The 18,711-nt window shown below is 38.2% G+C and overlaps 2 protein-coding genes across 2 annotated transcripts; one reads left to right on the top strand and one right to left on the bottom strand.

The window, feature by feature from the left end:
- Positions 1-3,118: 3,118 nt before the first annotated feature.
- foxg1b (forkhead box G1b) lies at positions 3,119-4,662 on the bottom strand. The gene has a single exon (XM_060865513.1). It carries the CDS (start codon positions 4,441-4,443, stop codon positions 3,424-3,426), a length of 1,020 nt encoding a protein of 339 aa, XP_060721496.1. The 5' UTR covers positions 4,444-4,662; the 3' UTR covers positions 3,119-3,423.
- Positions 4,663-11,839: 7,177 nt separating this feature from the next.
- acyp2 (acylphosphatase 2, muscle type) lies at positions 11,840-18,299 on the top strand. Its single transcript, XM_060896441.1, has 4 exons — positions 11,840-12,017; positions 12,608-12,624; positions 13,327-13,436; positions 18,025-18,299. The coding sequence occupies exons 1-4, from the start codon at positions 11,894-11,896 to the stop codon at positions 18,137-18,139; spliced, it is 366 nt and encodes a 121-aa protein (XP_060752424.1). The 5' UTR covers positions 11,840-11,893; the 3' UTR covers positions 18,140-18,299.
- The last annotated feature ends 412 nt before the right edge of the window (positions 18,300-18,711 follow it).

Genomic DNA, 18,711 nt, shown 5'->3' with positions numbered 1-18,711 from the left:
TACGCATCATTTCATCTTTTGTTTATAAAACTCGATCAAGGGTTTATTAAGAGAATAATATGAAGAAAAATATAATAATAATATTCTAAAATATTTTACATTTATATGTACTTTCATTAACCACCAGTAACTACTTATTCATTCATGTCATTATCGACATTTTTAAATAATTTACTTTTGTCATTAAAGTGTGGAACTCTTTATTGTTGTTGTTGTTGTTGTTGTTGTTGTTGTTTTGCCATTCAGTTATATCTGTTATCCAGCCACAGACAGAAATATATACAATACTAATAGCCTACAGCAAAAAATGTTATTTCTTTAAATATTACCACCCCCAAGTTATTGTAATTATTAGTTTAGCTATGTATTTATTATTCACTTATTTTGTTGTTTTATCATTTATTTGTTTGTTTGTTTCTTTTTCTTTCATTACAGACTTTTTCCCCCAGGGATGTGGCTGTATTTACAGGATTCGGACCAAAGGATATTTCTTTGGAAATTAGCCTCAATATGTGAGGGTTAAAACTTTTGCGCGTGCTGATCTCTTTTTTATTAAAGTCCTTACCCTGCAGGAGGGTCGTGTGCACGTGACCACAACATCTGGGAGTGACCTGGGAGTGATTAGATTAACTCATGATTTCTTTTATTTATCTCGAGTATATTTAAATATAAACGTCGTTTTGGTTATATTTTGGTTATGCCTGCACTCCGTTTTGTTTTAGACTTAAATATGTGATTATGAAGGTCTGTTAAATATCTTAAATTTGATGTTAGTATTTTGCCTGAATTATTACTGCATAATAAAAAATAATGGATAGATAATAAACCATAATCCTTAAAACTAACCATAGGTCCGAGCGTGTATTTAAGAAATGGAGCTGAGGTAGTTTTCCTGTAAGGTTTTGACTGTAAGGCTACACACTGCTACACTGCTGTTTAACTGTTTTTTTTTAATGCAAAATAAAAACAGCACTATTTAGAATAAGAAATGTCTTTGGTTACATCCTTTACAGGCATGAGAAGCTCCACTCGGTATGAAAGTCTGAACATGGCCAAGAATAGCTGAGGTTTTCATTAAAAGATTAATAGCAATAAAATGAATAATTATCATTTATTTAATTATTACACAATGTCGTGTTCTTAAAAATGTATTCCTCTTCATGAATGTCTATTTTGGATTAAATGTTCTATGTAGAATCCAGAAAAGCTGAAACATTTCTTGAAAAATAAAACCAAGAAGAATTATTGATTAATTATGCGTTTTCTTAAAGGAAACGTTGTTTGAATGTATGATGGTAAATGGTGTAAGGTTTTAATCAGGAAGTATTAAAAAATAAACGGAGTCGACTCCCGATGAATCAGGAATCAATCTTTAGAAAAACGTGGGTTCCTTTTTAGTTCAAACCTAAATATGAACTTTTAGACACTTGCATTACTCCATAGCTGAAAAAATGGGTGTACATTGAGTGTTTTCTATTTACAGCTGTGAATGAATGAATGAATGAATGAATGAATGAATGAATGATCACGTGACACTAACTATACTATATCAACCCACCTGGAATACAATATACAATAAGCATATATTGTAATATATAAATAATTTATACCTTTCTGATGGGGGAAAGATTGTAGAAAGCTTTTCCATATGAACCTTTGCAAGATCCCACAGAAGGACAACCGAAGAACCTTAAATGTTATGCATTTTATAAGAGTATATACTTCTAAAATCATATTATTTTTTGTTGTGATATTTTCTTTCAGGTTATGCCTTGATTAAATTAATTAATTCACCCAAATGTTTTTAATAATACAATTTTGTATGTTGAATTTTGTGATACACCTTATAGACATTTATATAATTATATGTAAAATATACATCAACTAGAATGCTTTAAAAAATGTTAGGCAGTTGTAGTGTAAACATTATTAATGACAATTAATAGAAGGTTATTAGATATTAATAAAAGGGTTGGAAAGTGTCATTACTAAGAATGTATTAATTTATAATGATAATGAACAGCAGAGTGACTAATAGAATCATATATAAAAACAGAAGTAGCCCATTAACACTAAACACGTGTTCTTGCGCGTGCGCGCGTTTGTGTTTGTTATTATCGCTAACACACATTAAGCATTTTCACATGTTGACGTAATGTGACGACTTCAGTGTGGTTTGATGTGACTGCAATAGCTTCAGTTAAAAGCATGGATTTAACCTTTAACCTTTTTCCGTGGACAACAAGAAAGACACAGCGTGAATAAGGAAATAGTACAATACTTTATTTCTTAATCCTGAACCACGTTCAGTCTGTATACACAAGGGGAATTAATAGACAAATCCAACAAACTGGTATAAGTGCACACGGAATTGTAATTAGAAGATTAAAAAAAATAAATTCTTCGAAAAGCCACGTGAGTAAAACACAGATATCTTAAAGGGTAAAATTTATATGAATGGATCACAAAGGTATTTTAAAAGTCCCACAACAAGGAGGGTCAAAATAACTGGTGAATTTTTAAATGCCTTGTTATCTGAATTGGATAGCTGAGAGAGAAATAAGAATTCAAAATGCAAACCTTAAATTAAAAATTGGATTTTAATTTAAATAATCAAATTTACAAAAACGTAATGACATTTTGTGCAAAAAATAAAAATAAAAAAATAAAAAAAAAATAGTTCATTCAATTAATTTCTTAAGTAGGCCTACTCCTGCTCTGATCCGAGAGATCAAATGATCCCAGGCTTTAGCTGCTCAGACTTTTTCAGTATTTTCTGCACTTTTTTTGTCGTTTCATTTCAGTATCATTGTCAGGACGCATAAAAGCCTGAGTTTGTTGCTGAAAATCCTGACTGACCTCGTTAAGGCTTATTCACAGTTTTAAATGAAACCCTATATACCACATAATAATAATAATAATAATAATAATAATAATAATAATAATAATAATAATAATAATAATAAGGAATCGTATATGGACCCATTTTATAGGCCTGGTCTCAATATTCAATAAATAAGCTGCGATAAAAAAAAACATGGATAGGTGACTTGCAAAAAAGAAAATAAATAATTAAATAAAAATTATTATTATTATTATTATTATTATTATTATTATTATTATTATTATTATTATTATTATTTCTATAAACGTGTGTTGCCTTTGGCATGACGTCGTACTGTTGTTACGGTTGCATTATTTCTAAATATTTTAAATAAAAAGAAATTAACACATTTTAAAGTCATTCGCTTCTGATGCTCAGCACAAATTCCGGTGTTGAATTTAATGTAGTGTTTAATAAATATTCATATTTAACTCCAAAATATCCGCTGCAGTGTTAAATGCAATGTTGGTGCTGAGATGAAACTCACACCGCTGATTCGTGTCCGGCTGGACGCGTGAAATTCTATCAGGAAAAGTCACTCAGCTCAGGAAAGAATGAGGTGCGAGTCTTTTATGTTGTGACAAAACACCCGAAAAACCGCTCGAGGTGAAAGACGGTAACGTGGTCCTCGAATCCGCGAGCAGTGGCGGCGGAGAGCTCGAGATCCCGTAACAAGGGCCGGTTTGGAGAGCCTGTGTGTGCGCCTGCTGCTGCACTCCTGCCACGAAATAGCCGTTGTGCCCTGAGAGTAATCCCGCCGGCGCAGAGCTCGCGCTGTATCCACTTGAGGTGGAGGGTCCGAGCACAGGGCGGGCGATGTCTCCGCTGGTGATGGGTTCCATGCTCTGGAGTAGAGACCCGTACGCGTGTCCTTGGTTAAGAAACCCGTGCGCAGATCCGTTGTAGTGCGCGTGAGGTAATGGCAGAAACGGAGACAGCTGCCAGCATAGCGGGTTGCTTGCGCGCTCTCCGAGACCGAGTCCGAGTGGGGCGAAACGTAGGCCCCGTTTCATCACTAACTTACCCCGTGATGTCGCGGACCTCCTACGGAGCTTTCCTGTAGTTCCACCGATAAACACGTCATCACTGGATGGATCCAGCATCCAGTAGTTCCCTTTTCCCGGGTCGTCGTAATGGCGCGGCACTTTCACGAAGCACTTATTGAGGCTGAGGTTGTGTCGTATGGAGTTCTGCCAGCCTTGCTTGTGCTCCCGATAGTACGGGAAGTTTTTCATGATGAACTCGTAGATGCCGTTGAGCGTGAGCCGCTTCTCTGGACTTTGGCGAATGGCCATCATGATGAGCGCGTTGTAGCTGAACGGCGGTTTGTCGTGTTTGCCGCTTTTTCTCCCCGTTTCCGTTCCAGATTCATCCTCGCCCCGCTGCTGCGGGGGTGTGGAGTCCATTTCCGTCGGTTCCGAGGATTTTTCCGAATCTGTTGTTGCGCTATTTTCCGCGACCCCTGCGCCCTGGCTGTCAAACTTGGAGGGCAGCAGGAGGCTCTTGATGCTAAACGAACTTGACCTCTGCACCATGGTCGGCTCTTTGTGATCCCCCATGGTCAGGGTAGTACACAAAAGCAAAAAAAATAATAATAATAATAATGCACCGTCCTCCCCCTTCTTTTGAAAAAAAAAAAAAAGTTGAGTTACGCGCTTTGAGATGTAGACTTGGTAGTGCGTGCATCCAGGATGGAGGACGTTGTGCCGGAAAATTTGGAATATAGAAGAATCCGTGTTAACAGCTTCATCGTGGAGGGGGAGGAGCTCGGAACTTGCCGAAAATTTGCACTCAATCCGCCCTTCTGTGTGTGTGTGTGTGTGTGTGTGTGTGTGTGTGTGTGTGTGTGTGTGTGTGATTTAGCGCGCGGTATTAAGATTAAGCAAAAGAGACGCGCATCCACAACACAGAATGAAGTGCGACACAAAAACAGTGTCTTATGGGTCTGACGTAGATCAGGACAAAAAATGAGCCGGATTCAAACGCATGAAGAAAGTGTTTGCTTGTGGATTCTTGCCTATTTCTAGTTCTAATTCTATATTAATTCTATATTATACTCTGTAAAAGAGCGAATTCAACACGGTGAGGTTGATTCAAATTCTCCTAAACCTCTTAGAATCTAAAGTCTGTTTGTTTTACCTTGTGTTTCTGCCTTCTTCTTTTTGCATCCCTTGGAGAAAAAAAACACACATTTCACTAATGATCAAACAGTATGTTTATGTTAATCCCTCTCCACTGCTTCTCTCTTTCTACCCATCCCGAGACATCCAGAAATCCGTGTGCAGTGTATGGTCATCGCATCATCTTCCGTGCGATGAAGATTTTGGACCTCCACTGAGATGAGGCAGACTCTGAGAATCCTGAGGCATCTAGAGATATACCAGCTCCAGTTGGACTCTGCGATACTATAGAGGAGATGTGAACTCCATGTGATCTTTTGCATCAATACAACATTTATCAGACTGTATATTTATAATCACACCATGCAGTGTTACCCATATAAGGATGAGGTTCCCCTTTGAGTCTGGTTCCTCTCAAGACTTGCTCATTGGGGATAAATAGAAACACATTTAAATATATCTAATATTAATCTTGAATTTTGTATTCTATTAATATTTATATTATTCTTTATATTAACCTTTTGTTCTAGGTTTGTTCTGTAAAGCTGTTTTGAGAAAATGTCAATTGTAAAAAGTGCTATACAAATAAATTTGAATTGAATTGAATATGTAAGTAAAATATGGAAAGGTGCATTTGACCATGAAACTGTCCATGTGAGCTCAGGGAAACACAAGACCTCATGCCAACCATATGGGTTCAAGTTGCCCATGGGAGAAATTCAAATCTCAAATTTCTAAAAAAAAAAAAAACAACTAACATTTGAAAAGAAAAAAATTAATCGTGAAATAAATTACATGCTTAAAAAATGTGAACATACAAAATGAATCGCATGAAAGTAAATGAATCAAATGAAAATATCACAAATTAATTAACGGGGTACAAATCACGTGATGCACGAAATGTATGAAAATGTAAGAATCATATAGAAGAGTCACGTCTGAAAATAAATGAACCTGCTGGGGGAAAGTAAAAATGAATTAATTGTGTGGAAAAATCACATATTAATAAAAATACATGGAAAATCTGTCGAAAAACTTCACTTGGCATGAGGTTTATCATTTGGCCTGTTCGATATCCGATACACGTGGTAGCCTAGTGGTTAAGGTGTTGGATCACCAATCGGAAGGTTGTGAGTTTGATCCCAGGTCCACTAAGCTGCCACTGTTGGGCCCCTGAGAAAGGCCCTTAACCCTCAATTTCTCAGTTATATAAAAATGAAATAATGTAAGTTGCTCTGGATAAGAGTGTCTGCCAAATGTAAATATCTGTGATTTTTTTTTTTTTTTGTCAATGTTGCTTTTCTTTAATTGATTTGTCTACAACAATGCCATGATTTTGTGTTCCATGAGGATGATCCTGATTACAAAAAAAAAAAAAAAGATCTAATTAGGCTGTTTCAGATCACAGACACAAAAGGCTCTGCCATTTTTGGCCTCTTCTTGGATACCAGCCACCAGATGTGCCACAGCTGGAGACCTTTCTGCCCTGCAGTGTGGGAAATTTTAAGGACTGAAATCGGTCATGAAATATACAATCGTTGTAGGTGTTGTGTGTTTTGTTGTGTAGGGCGCCTCCGGTGGCTGATGTTTGCAAACACCACATATAGTAACCAAAGTTGAGACCCATTTTTCTGTTAAATTTCCCACATATTAAATTAAAAAAAAAATCATGAAATCATGTACAGCGAGCTTCTCTCTCTCTCTCTCTCTCTCTCTCTCTCTCTCTCCCCAGTTAAATGACAGCTAACAACCAACTATATCAGTATGAGCATCAGAGGAGTCTGAGAAATCAGATTACACATGAAAGCATCTCTCTCTCTCTCTCTCTCTCTCTCTCTCACTCTCTCTCTCTCTCACACACACACACACACACACACACACACACACACACACACACACACACACACACTCACATTCAGCCAAAGGCCCTATTAGAAACTTCACACTTTCCTCAATGCCAAGTCTACTGTGTGCTTCTGCCAAGTTATTTTATGGCGGTTTAAGCCCAAAGGCCAATTTACTACAAACAGATATTTTCTACAGTTGGAACATGTGTCAGATTCTTGTATTAACAGATCTACAGGTGGTGATTGAGTTTCAAATTCATCTCTAAAGCTGCTTTTATAGATTTCTTATAAGAGCTTAGATTATGGGCCAAGGGGCAATTTAATGTAGTAGATCAACAAAAGTTGTTTAGCATAGTTCACAACCCCTACACACTCCTGAACAAAATCTTAAGACCGGGGGAAACATTCAAAAAAAAGTATTTGCATTTCTTGCTGGTGGATCATAACCAAGTTGTAAGAACTTCTTCAAAATGTCAAAAGAAAAAAAGGAACAAGAGACAAAAAAAGAGAGATTGGCAATTTATTGAAAACTCCATTTAAACTCAAACAGGTATGCGAGAACTTTGGCAGGTTGAAAACAATCCACACAGCTGCATTTTGGATAATTTACAGAGGACGAATTGCATTCATAGGCAGACCTGCAAGCAGTGCATTGCAGTAATCCAGTCTTGAAATGACAAGAGACTGAACAAGTACCTGAGCAGCCTGTGTGGACAAAAATGGCCAAATCCTTCTAATGTTGTAGAGAAGAAACCGACATGAGCGAGTCACATTAACAACATGCGAGGAAAGTTGATTGTCCATGGTTACCCCTAGGTTGCGAGCTGTGGCTGAAGGGGAGATCAGATCGTTGTGCAGGGATATAGCAAGATCATGACCTGGGGATGAATCACCTGGGCTGAACAGCAGTTCAGTTTTGCTAGGATTGAGCTTTACTGATGAGCAGTCATCCATGATGAAATTTCTGCCAGACATGCTGAGATCCGATCAGAAGCTGTGGCATCTGTGGGTGGGAAAGAGAAGATAAATTGTGTATTATCAGCATAGCAGAGGTAAGAGAACCCATGTGAGGAAATAACTTCACCAAGAGAGTGAGTATACAGGGAGAAAAGAAGAGGACCAAGTACTGAGCCTTGTGGGACACCAGTAGAGAGTCTGTGTGGAGCAGATGTCACTCCCTTCCATGTTACCTGATATGAGCATCCTTCCAGGTAGGAAGCGAACCATTCCAAAGCTGATCCGCAAATCCCAAGATGGACAAGGGTGGACAAGAGAGTCCCCCCTGAGGGTGGACAAGAGAGTCTTGTGGTTGACCATATCAAACGCTGCTGAAAGGTCAAGGAGACGGATGACAGTTTGGCTGATCTAGCAGCATGTAGTTTCTCAGAGACATCCAAAAGGACTGTCTCTGTGGAATGAGCTGCTTTAAAGCCAGACTGGTTGGGATCTTGGAGGTTGTTTTGTGAGAGATAGACAGACAGTTGATTATAGACAATGCGTTCAAGAATTTTTGAAAGAAACGAGAGAAGTGATACTGGTCTGTAGTTACTGATGTTTGATGGGATGGGAATAACCCTTGCTCTCTTGAATGTAGTTGGCACCTGACCAGATGCTATGGATCTATTGATGATAGTGGTAATGAAGGGCAGAAGGTCTTGTGAGATGGTCTGGAGCATAGTGGAAGGGAGTGGATCCAATGGGCAGATGGTAGGATTGCAAGACTAGATGAGATGTAAAATCTCTTCTGCTGCTACAGTTAAGAAATGCGACAACGACGGTGTAGGGGAATCCAGACTGTGAGATGTAAGTGCAGTCAGGGCAGAAATGAAGGTCCTGCAGATTTCCTCAATCTTCTCATGGTAGAAAGAAGCAAAGTCTTCTGCAGTCAGGGACGATGAAGAAGGTGGAGCTGGAGGGTTGAGTAGAGAAGAGATGATGTTGTGTAGCTTCCGAGGGTCTTGTGACGAAGCTTCAAGCTTTTCCTTGTAGAAGGAAGTCTTGGCAGAAGTCACATCTGAGGAGAACTTGGCCAGGAGTCTATGGTAAGAATCAAGATCTGCATCAAGTTGTGATTTCTTCCACTTTCACTCTGATGATCTTAGCTCTCTTAGATTGTTGCGCAGCCCATCTGAAAGTCAAGTAGCAGAACAAGACGTTTTCTTGGGTTTAGTGGACATAAGGCAGAGAAAGTCCATAGTTGAGGAAAGAGATGAGAGGAAAGTATCTGTGGCTGAGTCCAAGGGTAGTGAGGAAAAAGACTCAGGATCAGGAAGAGAAGAAAGAGTGCCAGAAGCTACAGAAGAAGGGGAGACAGAGTGAAAGTTGTGGCGGGTAAGAGCAAGGGGGTGAGAGGTAGTTTTAGGTAGGATAGGGAGAGTGATGGTGAAGGATACCAGGTGATGATTGGAGATGTGTAGTGGAATTCAAAAGAGGAGATGGTTAAATGAGACAAGAGGAGAGGTCTCAGGCACCATCTCTTTGACAACAATAAACCTGTACCACCACCCCTGCCCATTTTCCGTGGTGAGTGAGAGAAAGCATAGACAGAGGATAAAGCAGCTGGTGTAGCAGTGTTCTGTGGGGATATCCAGGTTTCTGTTAGCACAAGAAAATCCAAGGAGTAATGGGAAGTTAAAGCAGAGATAAAATCCATGTCCTTAGTAATCCATGTCCTTAGTCTGCTTGCCTTCAGCAAACTGTTTGCAGGTTTTCTTGTGCATCATCTTTAGAAAAGATGACAGAGATGCAGACCAATTTGATGCAGTCTGCAGTCTATGGTCTAGTGCAGGGGTGTCAAACATACGGCCCATGGGCCGGGACCGGCCCGACAGGGAGTTCAGTCCGGCCCGGGGGATAAATCTGAAAAATGAAAAAAATTATTTTTCGACACAGAGTGTCAGATTTTTCAAGAAAAATGGACCTATTCCTATATGTTCATATGTTCATGGGAAACCCATGTGCCTGGTGTGCACGCAGCAAGTTTCAGTGCTTAAGGAATATAATATTCGGTGCCACTATGAAACTCACTCACTCTCACTCATTCATTTTCTACCGCTTATCCAAACTACCTCGGGTCACAGGGAGCCTGTGCCTATCTCAGGTGTCAAGGCAGGATACACCCTCTACGGAGTGCCAACCCATCACAGGGCACACACACACTCTCATTCACTCACGCAATCACACACTACGGACAATTTTCCAGAGATGCTAATCAACCTACCATGCATGTCTTTGGACCGGGGGAGGAAACCGGAGTACCCGGAGGAAACCCCCGAGGCACGGGGAGAACATGCAAACTCCACACACACAAAACGGAGGCGGGAATCGAACCCCCAACCCTGGAGGTATGAGGCGAACGTGCTAACCACTAAGCCACCGTGCCCCCACTATGAAACTCAGCATGGTGAAAAATACAACAGCTTGCCCGGAGAACTAAGAAGACAGACGGTAAATGAAATGCTGGTGGGTCTGAGGAAACAGCAATCTGTTTTCACCAGTAGCCGGGAGGCCAGTGATGCTGCAGTGAAAGCCAGCTACCTAATTGCTAGCAATATAGCATTAGCATAAAAACCGTACTGTGAGGCGGAGTTCGTCAAAAATTGCATGCTGAAGACAAAAATGTTGTGCATGTTTGGGACTACCTGAGCAAGTTTTTTTCAGGAATGAACATTAATAAAACAAAGCTGCGCTCAAAGGTCTCACATAAGCACTTAAATGAGATTCTAAAATTGGCTGCTACTCAGGACATAATGCCTGATATCGATGCACTTGTGCAGGCTAAAAGATGCCAAGTTTCAGGGGCAAATTGATAAAATAAATTTGTTTACTTTAAAAAACATACATACTTATGTATAGATTAACTATTTTTACAAAGATTTTCTTTTTAAAACAGCTGCCACTTAATATTTTAAGTGAATTGGAAATTGGATTTTAAACAGTTTCTATATTTTGATGTTTGATTTATGTTAACATGCAGGACGGTGTTTTTAAGTTCCACAAAACTGTGACTAAATGTTTTGCGCCATTGTACAATAACTGTGTTCAGTTTTTATTAGTGCCAACCAATCGCAGGGCACACACACACTCATCTCATTCACTCACACAATCACACACTACAGACACTACAGGCACGGGGAGAACATGCAAACTCCACACACACAAGGCGGAGGCGGGAGGAGGAAACCGGAGTACCCGGAGGAAACCCCCGAGGCACGGGGAGAACATGCAAACTCCACACACACAAGGCGGAGGCGGGAATCGAACCCCCAACCCTGGAGATATGAGTCGAACGTGCTAACCACTAAACCACCGTGCCCCCCAGGTTGTTAATATATTTCTGTAAAAGGACAATTCATTTAATATAAAGATTTTTATAATTTACTTCTTCTTTGCACTAATATAAAGAAAAAAGTGGACTTATTGTTAGTTCTATGTAATTTTGCTATGAGTTTATTGGTCTGGCCCCCTTGAGATCAGATTGAGCTGTATGTGGCCCTGGTCTAGTGTGAATGGGCAGCAGAGAAGCATTTATATATAATGGCTATTTAAAAGATATTTAAACTAGAATGAAAATTATATATATATATATATATATATATATATATATATATATATATATATATATATATATATATATATATATATATAAAATTATATATTATATAATCATAATTAATATAATTAATGATATATAATTAATGATATTATATATATATATATATATATATATATATATATATATATATATATATATATATATATATATATATATAATAAAGATAAATATAAAAGATTTATATATAGCATTTTCATTATAGTGTAAATATAGATTTACTCACTAAACCCTAACCAGTTTAAACTAATACTAACATGTATTCTACGTATTTAACATGTTTTAGTGAATTATTAATTTGACAACTTGAGTTATAAATATAACGAGATATAAATACATCTTGAGTTGAAATCTCGGGGAAATCTCGCGAGAATAAAGGCTATTTGGAGACGCGCGAGGCGATAAATAAAGATATAAATACGCAGCGTTCATGTTTGGCTACGATTTGAAAGTTTTTTTGTTATTTCCGTTTTTTTTACTATTTTCTCTCTCTTATTTCGCCATGTCTTCAAAATACGCATCGGTAGATTTTGAAATTTTCGGCAATGTTCAGGGTATGTAGCTCAGACTGGGTGTATATATATGTGTGTGTGTGTATGTGTGTGTGTGTGTGTGTGTATACAAGATATCCCACAATCCTCTGCGCTCTGCTACAGTCAGCTGTAGAAATGATAAGTAAATGCAAACAGGTGAAATGTTATAATGTGGGTGCAAATAGGTTATACATATGAATATATTGAGGTTAAGAATTATTGTGGAATATATTCTCTGTTATTACAAAAAAAAAAAAAAAAGAATAAATTAACTCTTGGTAGTGTATTAAAATATAAATATAAAATTTGCATTAATGCAAATGACCACGAGGTGGCAGCAAATACAACTCGTTATAACGTCCTGAGCATTTAAAATAATAATAATAATAATAATAATAATAATAATAATAATAATAATAATAATAATAATTTACGCCCAGAAATAACATTATTTTCAAGCCTAGAGTATTAGCCTCCCAGTTAAAATAAAGCTCTAAATGTTTATGTGTTATGAATTATACTGATAATTAATCACTGAGCTTTATGTATTTATGTAAAACTGCATTGTTTTTTTTTTCTTTACTAAAACAACGATTTCACTTTTATTTCAGGTGTGTGCTTCAGAATGGTAAGAAAATATTACAAGAAAAATGTATTCAAAGATTAAAAAGTTTGCAACGTGCTGTTATAGGAAAATAATCAACAATTCTATTGTAACTCTATTCTAAGTTCCAGTTTCCTTCATGAAATTGATTATTTTCCTGTAAAAGCACTTGCAATTGAATTGGTTTATTCTTTTTATACCACAGCATTCATTCATTCATTCATCTTCTACCGCTTATCCGAACTACCTCGGGTCACGGGGAGCCTGTGCCTATCTCAGGCGTCATCGGGCATCAAGGCAGGATACACCCTGGACAGAGTGCCAACCCATACCACAGCAATTTAGTACAATTTATGAATTAAAAAATGAAGTGTACGTTTTTTATATCCATTTGTAGTTATATTGTAGAAAGTCTGACAAACAAGTAACCTACAGTTATAGCTGCTATATACAGTCGTTTCCTCACCGGGATGTATTTTTAATTCTTCTTCTTCTTCTTGAAGATAAAAAATAAAAATAATAAATAATAAATAAAACAAAACAAAAAAAAAACACAGCTTTAAAGTGTAAACTTCTGAAGAATTTCCCATGGCAGAAAACAGTGTGATTCAGATTTACATACAATGTTCTTGGTATATGAATGTTTACCAAAATGTAAAGATCTGTTATTACATAATGCTTTTTGTGAAAGCATGTGTAAGTGTTTGTGTGGTAATGTGACTGCAGTACACAGAGGATCAGGCGAAAAAGCTGGGCGTGAACGGCTGGGTGAAGAACACCAGGCAGGGCACCGTCATCGGCCAGGTCCAGGGGCCTCCGGAGAAAGTCAACGAGATGTGAGTACTACGATTTCTTCATGATCCACACAACAGTTCCAAATATGCCATCAAGTGCAAAAGTTTGCATCCTCAATGGTTTGTGTGTGAATGAAATAACATAGTGCCCTGCGATGGGTTGGCACTCCGTCCAGGGTGTATCCTGCCTTGATGCCCGATGACGCCTGAGATAGGCACAGGCTCCCCGTGACCCGAGGTAGTTCGGATAAGCGGTAGAAGATGAATGAATGAATGAATGAATGAAATAACATATTTACATTCGGTCATTTACAAACATCTTAGCCGTAATAACTGTGTTGATGATTAAATAAAGTATTCTGGACACGTACATATCAATTAAACATTGTCTGTCAAGTGTATTTAAATATTTTACCCTATAAGGCACAATTAAAAATCCTGACACACATGGAAAAGCTTGCATCACCCTGCAGTACCTTCTACAAACAGCAGGAGGTGCACCTCACGTAATCTTGGCGTCATAGAAATCTCTAGAATACAGTTGTTGTTTTTTTCTTTGAGCCATCATGCTCTTGGATCACAGCATATTAACTACACCTCCATCTAAATCCCTGGGAGGGGAAACGAGCATGCGTGTATCACTGTCTCCCATCCATCATGCTCCATTATAGAGCACCAATTAAGCACTGGTTTTAATTTAAAAAGCCATTGTGGCCAGGAAGTGAGGTAATTTGTCCTGATGCAAATTTTAGAACCCTTTCCTGAAATATGGAAGTGCTTTGCTTTAAAAAAAATAAATAAATAAATAAATAAATAAATGAAATAAAATAAATAAATAAATAAATAAATAAATAGACGTCCATTTGTGAGCGTGTCCTGCTTCATAGGACCAGACGCAGGGTAGGGCGAGGAGAGATGATGTCATAACATGAGCCTGGGCTGGGGCGACTCACAGGGCTGGGAAGTGTATGACATCACAGTTACCTAATGTAAACCAGACATGAGAGTGCGAGAAGAAACTGAGAAAGAGAGAGAAAGAAAAACCCTCCCAGTCCCTAGTGATTGTCTATGTGGAAAGCAGGATGTTTTGTGTGTGTGTGTGTGTGTGTGTGTGTGTGTGTGTGTGTGTGCGTGCACTGATTTGTGCATATAGCCACAATTGCAAATGGAACAGGCAACAAATGGCACAGGCGTGTTCACTGGTTAATGATTTGTTGTCCGATTTAATTGTGAGCATGACCACATGACAAATGCATGATTCTCTCTGATGCACAACATATCATTATTTACATTGATTTCTCCTTTAATAATAATAATAATAATAATAATAATAATAATAATAATAACCTTTTATATGTATTATTGTTCAGTGTTTGAGGTGATCAGATTTGTTTCAGATTTTTTGAGGGGCAATTTTTATTTTTATTTTTTTTAAATTAGAGTCTAAAATCAGAAATAGAGAGAGAGAGAGAAAGAGCGAGCGAAAGAGAGTGTGTGAGAGAGAGAGAGAGAGAGAGAGAGAGAGAGAGAATACAGTACTGAAGGCTCACTAAAAAGCTTTTCTCCATCAGCCTGCTCTCTCTCGTTCTTCATTCCGGCTCTTGAACCGGACGTGAGAGAGACCAGAAATGCGTTTGCTCATTAAATATTTAACCAGACAGAGACAACTGTGCCTTTCCCCAATCCTTTAATACGCTCTACTCTCTCCTCCTTTCTTCTCTTCTTCCTTTTACTGTTTGCTTTTCTTTGCTTCTCAGTAAAAGAACACAGAGCTGCAACAATTCTTCCATCAATACTAAAGGTCAGATTGTTTCAATTTTAATTAAAAACTAGCTCTTTCATACTCGATCTTGGTTGTTCAGGAGGTTTAAAATCACGTGTACATTAAAGGCATATGTACATTAATGCACTAGCTTTTTAACTCTAGCTCTATGGGATGCTCCACTTTAAACATTCTCTACTGGTTAAACTGCTGTTTTTTCCTGAAGTTTATGACTGGATAAATACGTAGATGTACACATTATTTTCCTGTAACAACACATTCTGAAAGGGTTTTTGTTTCTTATGTTTAATTGCGTGTGTGCACGCGCGTGTGTGTGTGTGTGTGTATATGTGTGTGTGAGTGCATTTGTGTGTCTGTGTTTGTGTGTGTGTCTGTGTTTGTGTGTGTGTCTAAAGAGTATGGCATTGAGAGCAGTTGTCCCAGCATACCCTCATCTCTCTCACACACACACACACACACACACACACACACACAGGAATAACATCCTTAACTGTAAAAAAAGACATCTCAGTGAAACACACCGAGTGGGATTCAGTGAGACATCTTGTGCCTCATCGTGACACGACACGACTTTCCACAAAAAATGCTTTATTACTCAGTGACACACAGGGCATCGTGCCGTTTGGCGTCATCGTCACTGGCTGCTATAATATCTGCCTGTTTTCACCATGTGAGAAACCAAACATTCTGTCCGAGCCAGTGTGGGATCAGGGATGTTTCAAACCGGTGCCGTTTTGTGGCTAATCATTCAGCTGGAGGAAATTCCTTCCTATCAGCGTACTTCAATGTTATCAGACTTCCGCAACAGCAAGGCAAGGACACGACTTCTTTCCTTTACAGCACAATAAACACACCCACACACACACACACTACCAGGAAAAGAGGAAGAGTTGTTCATTATGTGAAAGTAATGGAAAGTACTAGGTGGTCAGTAGTTAAAACCAAGTGTGTGGACGCTGCGAAAACAAACACAAGTGATAATCAGAGGTCAGCCAAGTGTAGCTCTTAGCTCTTAGCTCATAGTTCTTTGCTTTTGGCTCAATAATAAATCATACATCTGTTTAAAACTCTCTCTCAGGGCTGGGTTTCCTGTTTTTACTGAACTCCACCTAATCAGTGAGTTAATATTTCAGACGGAATTCAAACTCCAACCTAACAAATGAAACAAAAACATTGTTAGAAATCAGAAACTTAGATAATGACCCAAACACGAAGGATGTTGAAGGGCTGACTTGATTACAAATCATATACAGTGAACAAGCACACATGTAATAATAATTAAATATAAAAATAGCACAAAGACAAATAAAGCTTACAGAAAATAATCTGTTAGCATAAAAATAGCACTTTTTTGTTTGTTTGTTTGTTTGTTTGTCTGACGTTAGAGAATCCTTCCATTTTCAGTGTAATATTCAGAGCTTGAAGGATCTGTGTAGTGAGTGGGTATGATACGTATGGATGGATGGACAGATGGCTGTTTCATATCAACTCAATTTTGTTCATTCATCTTCTACCGCTTATCCGAACTACCTGTGTCACGGGGAGCCTGTGCCTATCTCAGGTGTCATCGGGCATCAAGGCAGGATACACCCTGGACGGAGTGCCAACCCATCACAGGGCACACACACACACTCATTCACTCACGCAATCACACACTATGGACAATTTTCCAGAGATGCCAATCAACCTACCATGCATGTCTTTGGACCGGGGGAGGAAACCGGAGTACCCGGAGGAAACCCCCGAGGCACGGGGAGAACATGCAAACTCTACACACACAAGGCGGAGGCGGGAATCGAACCCCCAACCCTGGAGGTGTGAGGCGAACGTGCTAAAGACTAAGCCACCGTGCCCCCTCATCAAATCAATTTATTTGTAGAAATAAATTTTAACAATTCACATCGTCTCAAAGCAGCTTTACTAAAGTATAGAAACTGAATTAAAAAGGGAAATATAAATAAATCAATTTATAAATAAATACATTTATAAATACAGTTTTTTTTTTGTTTTTTTTTTTTTATTATTTTTATAATAAATAAATAAATAAATACTTGTAAAGTTTAAAAGTAAGTTACTATATATCTCTAACATTTATTCCTATGAGCAAGCCTGAGGTGACCGGATGCTGAAATCTTCACTTAGTACAATACTTAAGAAACAAAATCATATCCATGGTGACCTATTTATCGACCATAAAAGGTAAACGTAAAGTAAACAAGCAAATCAGATATTTTTTATGTGTATCGATACCATACTGACTTTCTAATGTCTGAGTGTAACTCGTATTCCCGGAAGTGTTATAAGCTGAGTGAATCAGACTCTCTCTCTCTCTTCTCTCTCTCTCACACACACACACACACACACACACACACACACACACACACACACACACACACACATACACACACAGAGAGCCAGTAAAAGGCTACCTCTATGGCCCACCATGCAGGATAATGCATTTACAGGTCCTAAGAGGAATAACTGAATGAGCTGTTCTGCCTCTCTGTGTGTGTGTGTGTGTGTGTGTGAGAGAGAGAGAGAGAGAGAGAGAGAGAGAGAGAGAGAGAGAGAGAGAGAGAGAGAGAGAGAGAGAGAGATGCTTTCATGTGTAATCTGATTTCTCAACCTCCTGATGCTCTTACTGATATAGTTGATGTTGTTAGCTTTCCCTCACATGCTGTTCTGCTTTGGATCTTTACAAAATGCCATTGGGTGCAAAAGTTTACATCCCTACCCCCCATTTCCAGGATTTTATGGCTAACATAATGTTAATTTTCCTTACTATTCCATCCCTACAGTGTAAAAAGCCATTATATACAATTAATGTGTGTGTGTGTGTGTGTGTAGGAAGCAATGGCTGAGAAACGTCGGCAGTCCCAGCTCTCGTATTGACCGTGCTGAGTTCACTAACGAGAGGGACATTTCTAAACTGGAGGTCCGCGGATTCGGCACTCGTTATTGAATTCGGCCTCCCCGACGACGGCTCCTTAACCTTTTCAGAAAGCATCTATGAAGAATTCAGTCACACCGTCCTGCTGAGTCACCTTCATTACCAGACTGTTTCACACCATGAACGTTATCTCTAAGTCCATAAAGTTATTTAACCAAAACCTTAACTACTACACAACGAATCCATATATATTTATACTGTATATTAGTTGATCTGAAGAATGTATAAAACTATATAATACAAAGATCTACAAATTAAAGAAGCTATTTGTAATTTATGTTTATTATTTATTTACTTATTTACTTATATACTGAATTTGTGTAATAGCACAGAATTGGCAAATGATTATTTGCCTTTTAACAAACCCCTTGGAATTAAATCATTATACTGAAACTTAAATTCTAATCACCAATGTTCTCATTTCAACCCACGTTTTCTGGTTTGGATGATAAAAATTAATGAACAGATTTCATTAACAACTCAGTTTTCTGAAGCATTTCTTAAACATCGGAGACCCCACCTTTAATCTACTTTTTATAAAACTAATCAATTGAGGGTTAAAGACCTTACCCAGGGGCCCAGCA

The sequence above is a fragment of the Tachysurus vachellii genome, chromosome 1 (genome assembly GCF_030014155.1).
Source record: "Tachysurus vachellii isolate PV-2020 chromosome 1, HZAU_Pvac_v1, whole genome shotgun sequence".
Taxonomy (NCBI): domain Eukaryota; kingdom Metazoa; phylum Chordata; class Actinopteri; order Siluriformes; family Bagridae; genus Tachysurus; species Tachysurus vachellii.
The sequence above is the reverse complement of the archived record's forward strand: the minus strand, read 5'-3'. Positions and strand labels throughout refer to the sequence as shown.

What these genes read in the sequence shown, in the direction of transcription:
- acyp2 (XM_060896441.1), top strand. Translation starts at nt 11,894, where the DNA reads ATGTTTGGCTACGATTTGAAAGTTTTTTTGTTATTTCCGTTTTTTTTA. An exon ending in CCGGAGAAAGTCAACGAGAT is followed by an intron (nt 13,437 to 18,024) that starts GTGAGTACTACG and finishes GTGTGTGTGTAG; the next exon opens with GAAGCAATGGCTGAGAAACG.
- foxg1b (XM_060865513.1), bottom strand. Translation starts at nt 4,443, where the DNA reads ATGGGGGATCACAAAGAGCCGACCATGGTGCAGAGGTCAAGTTCGTTT.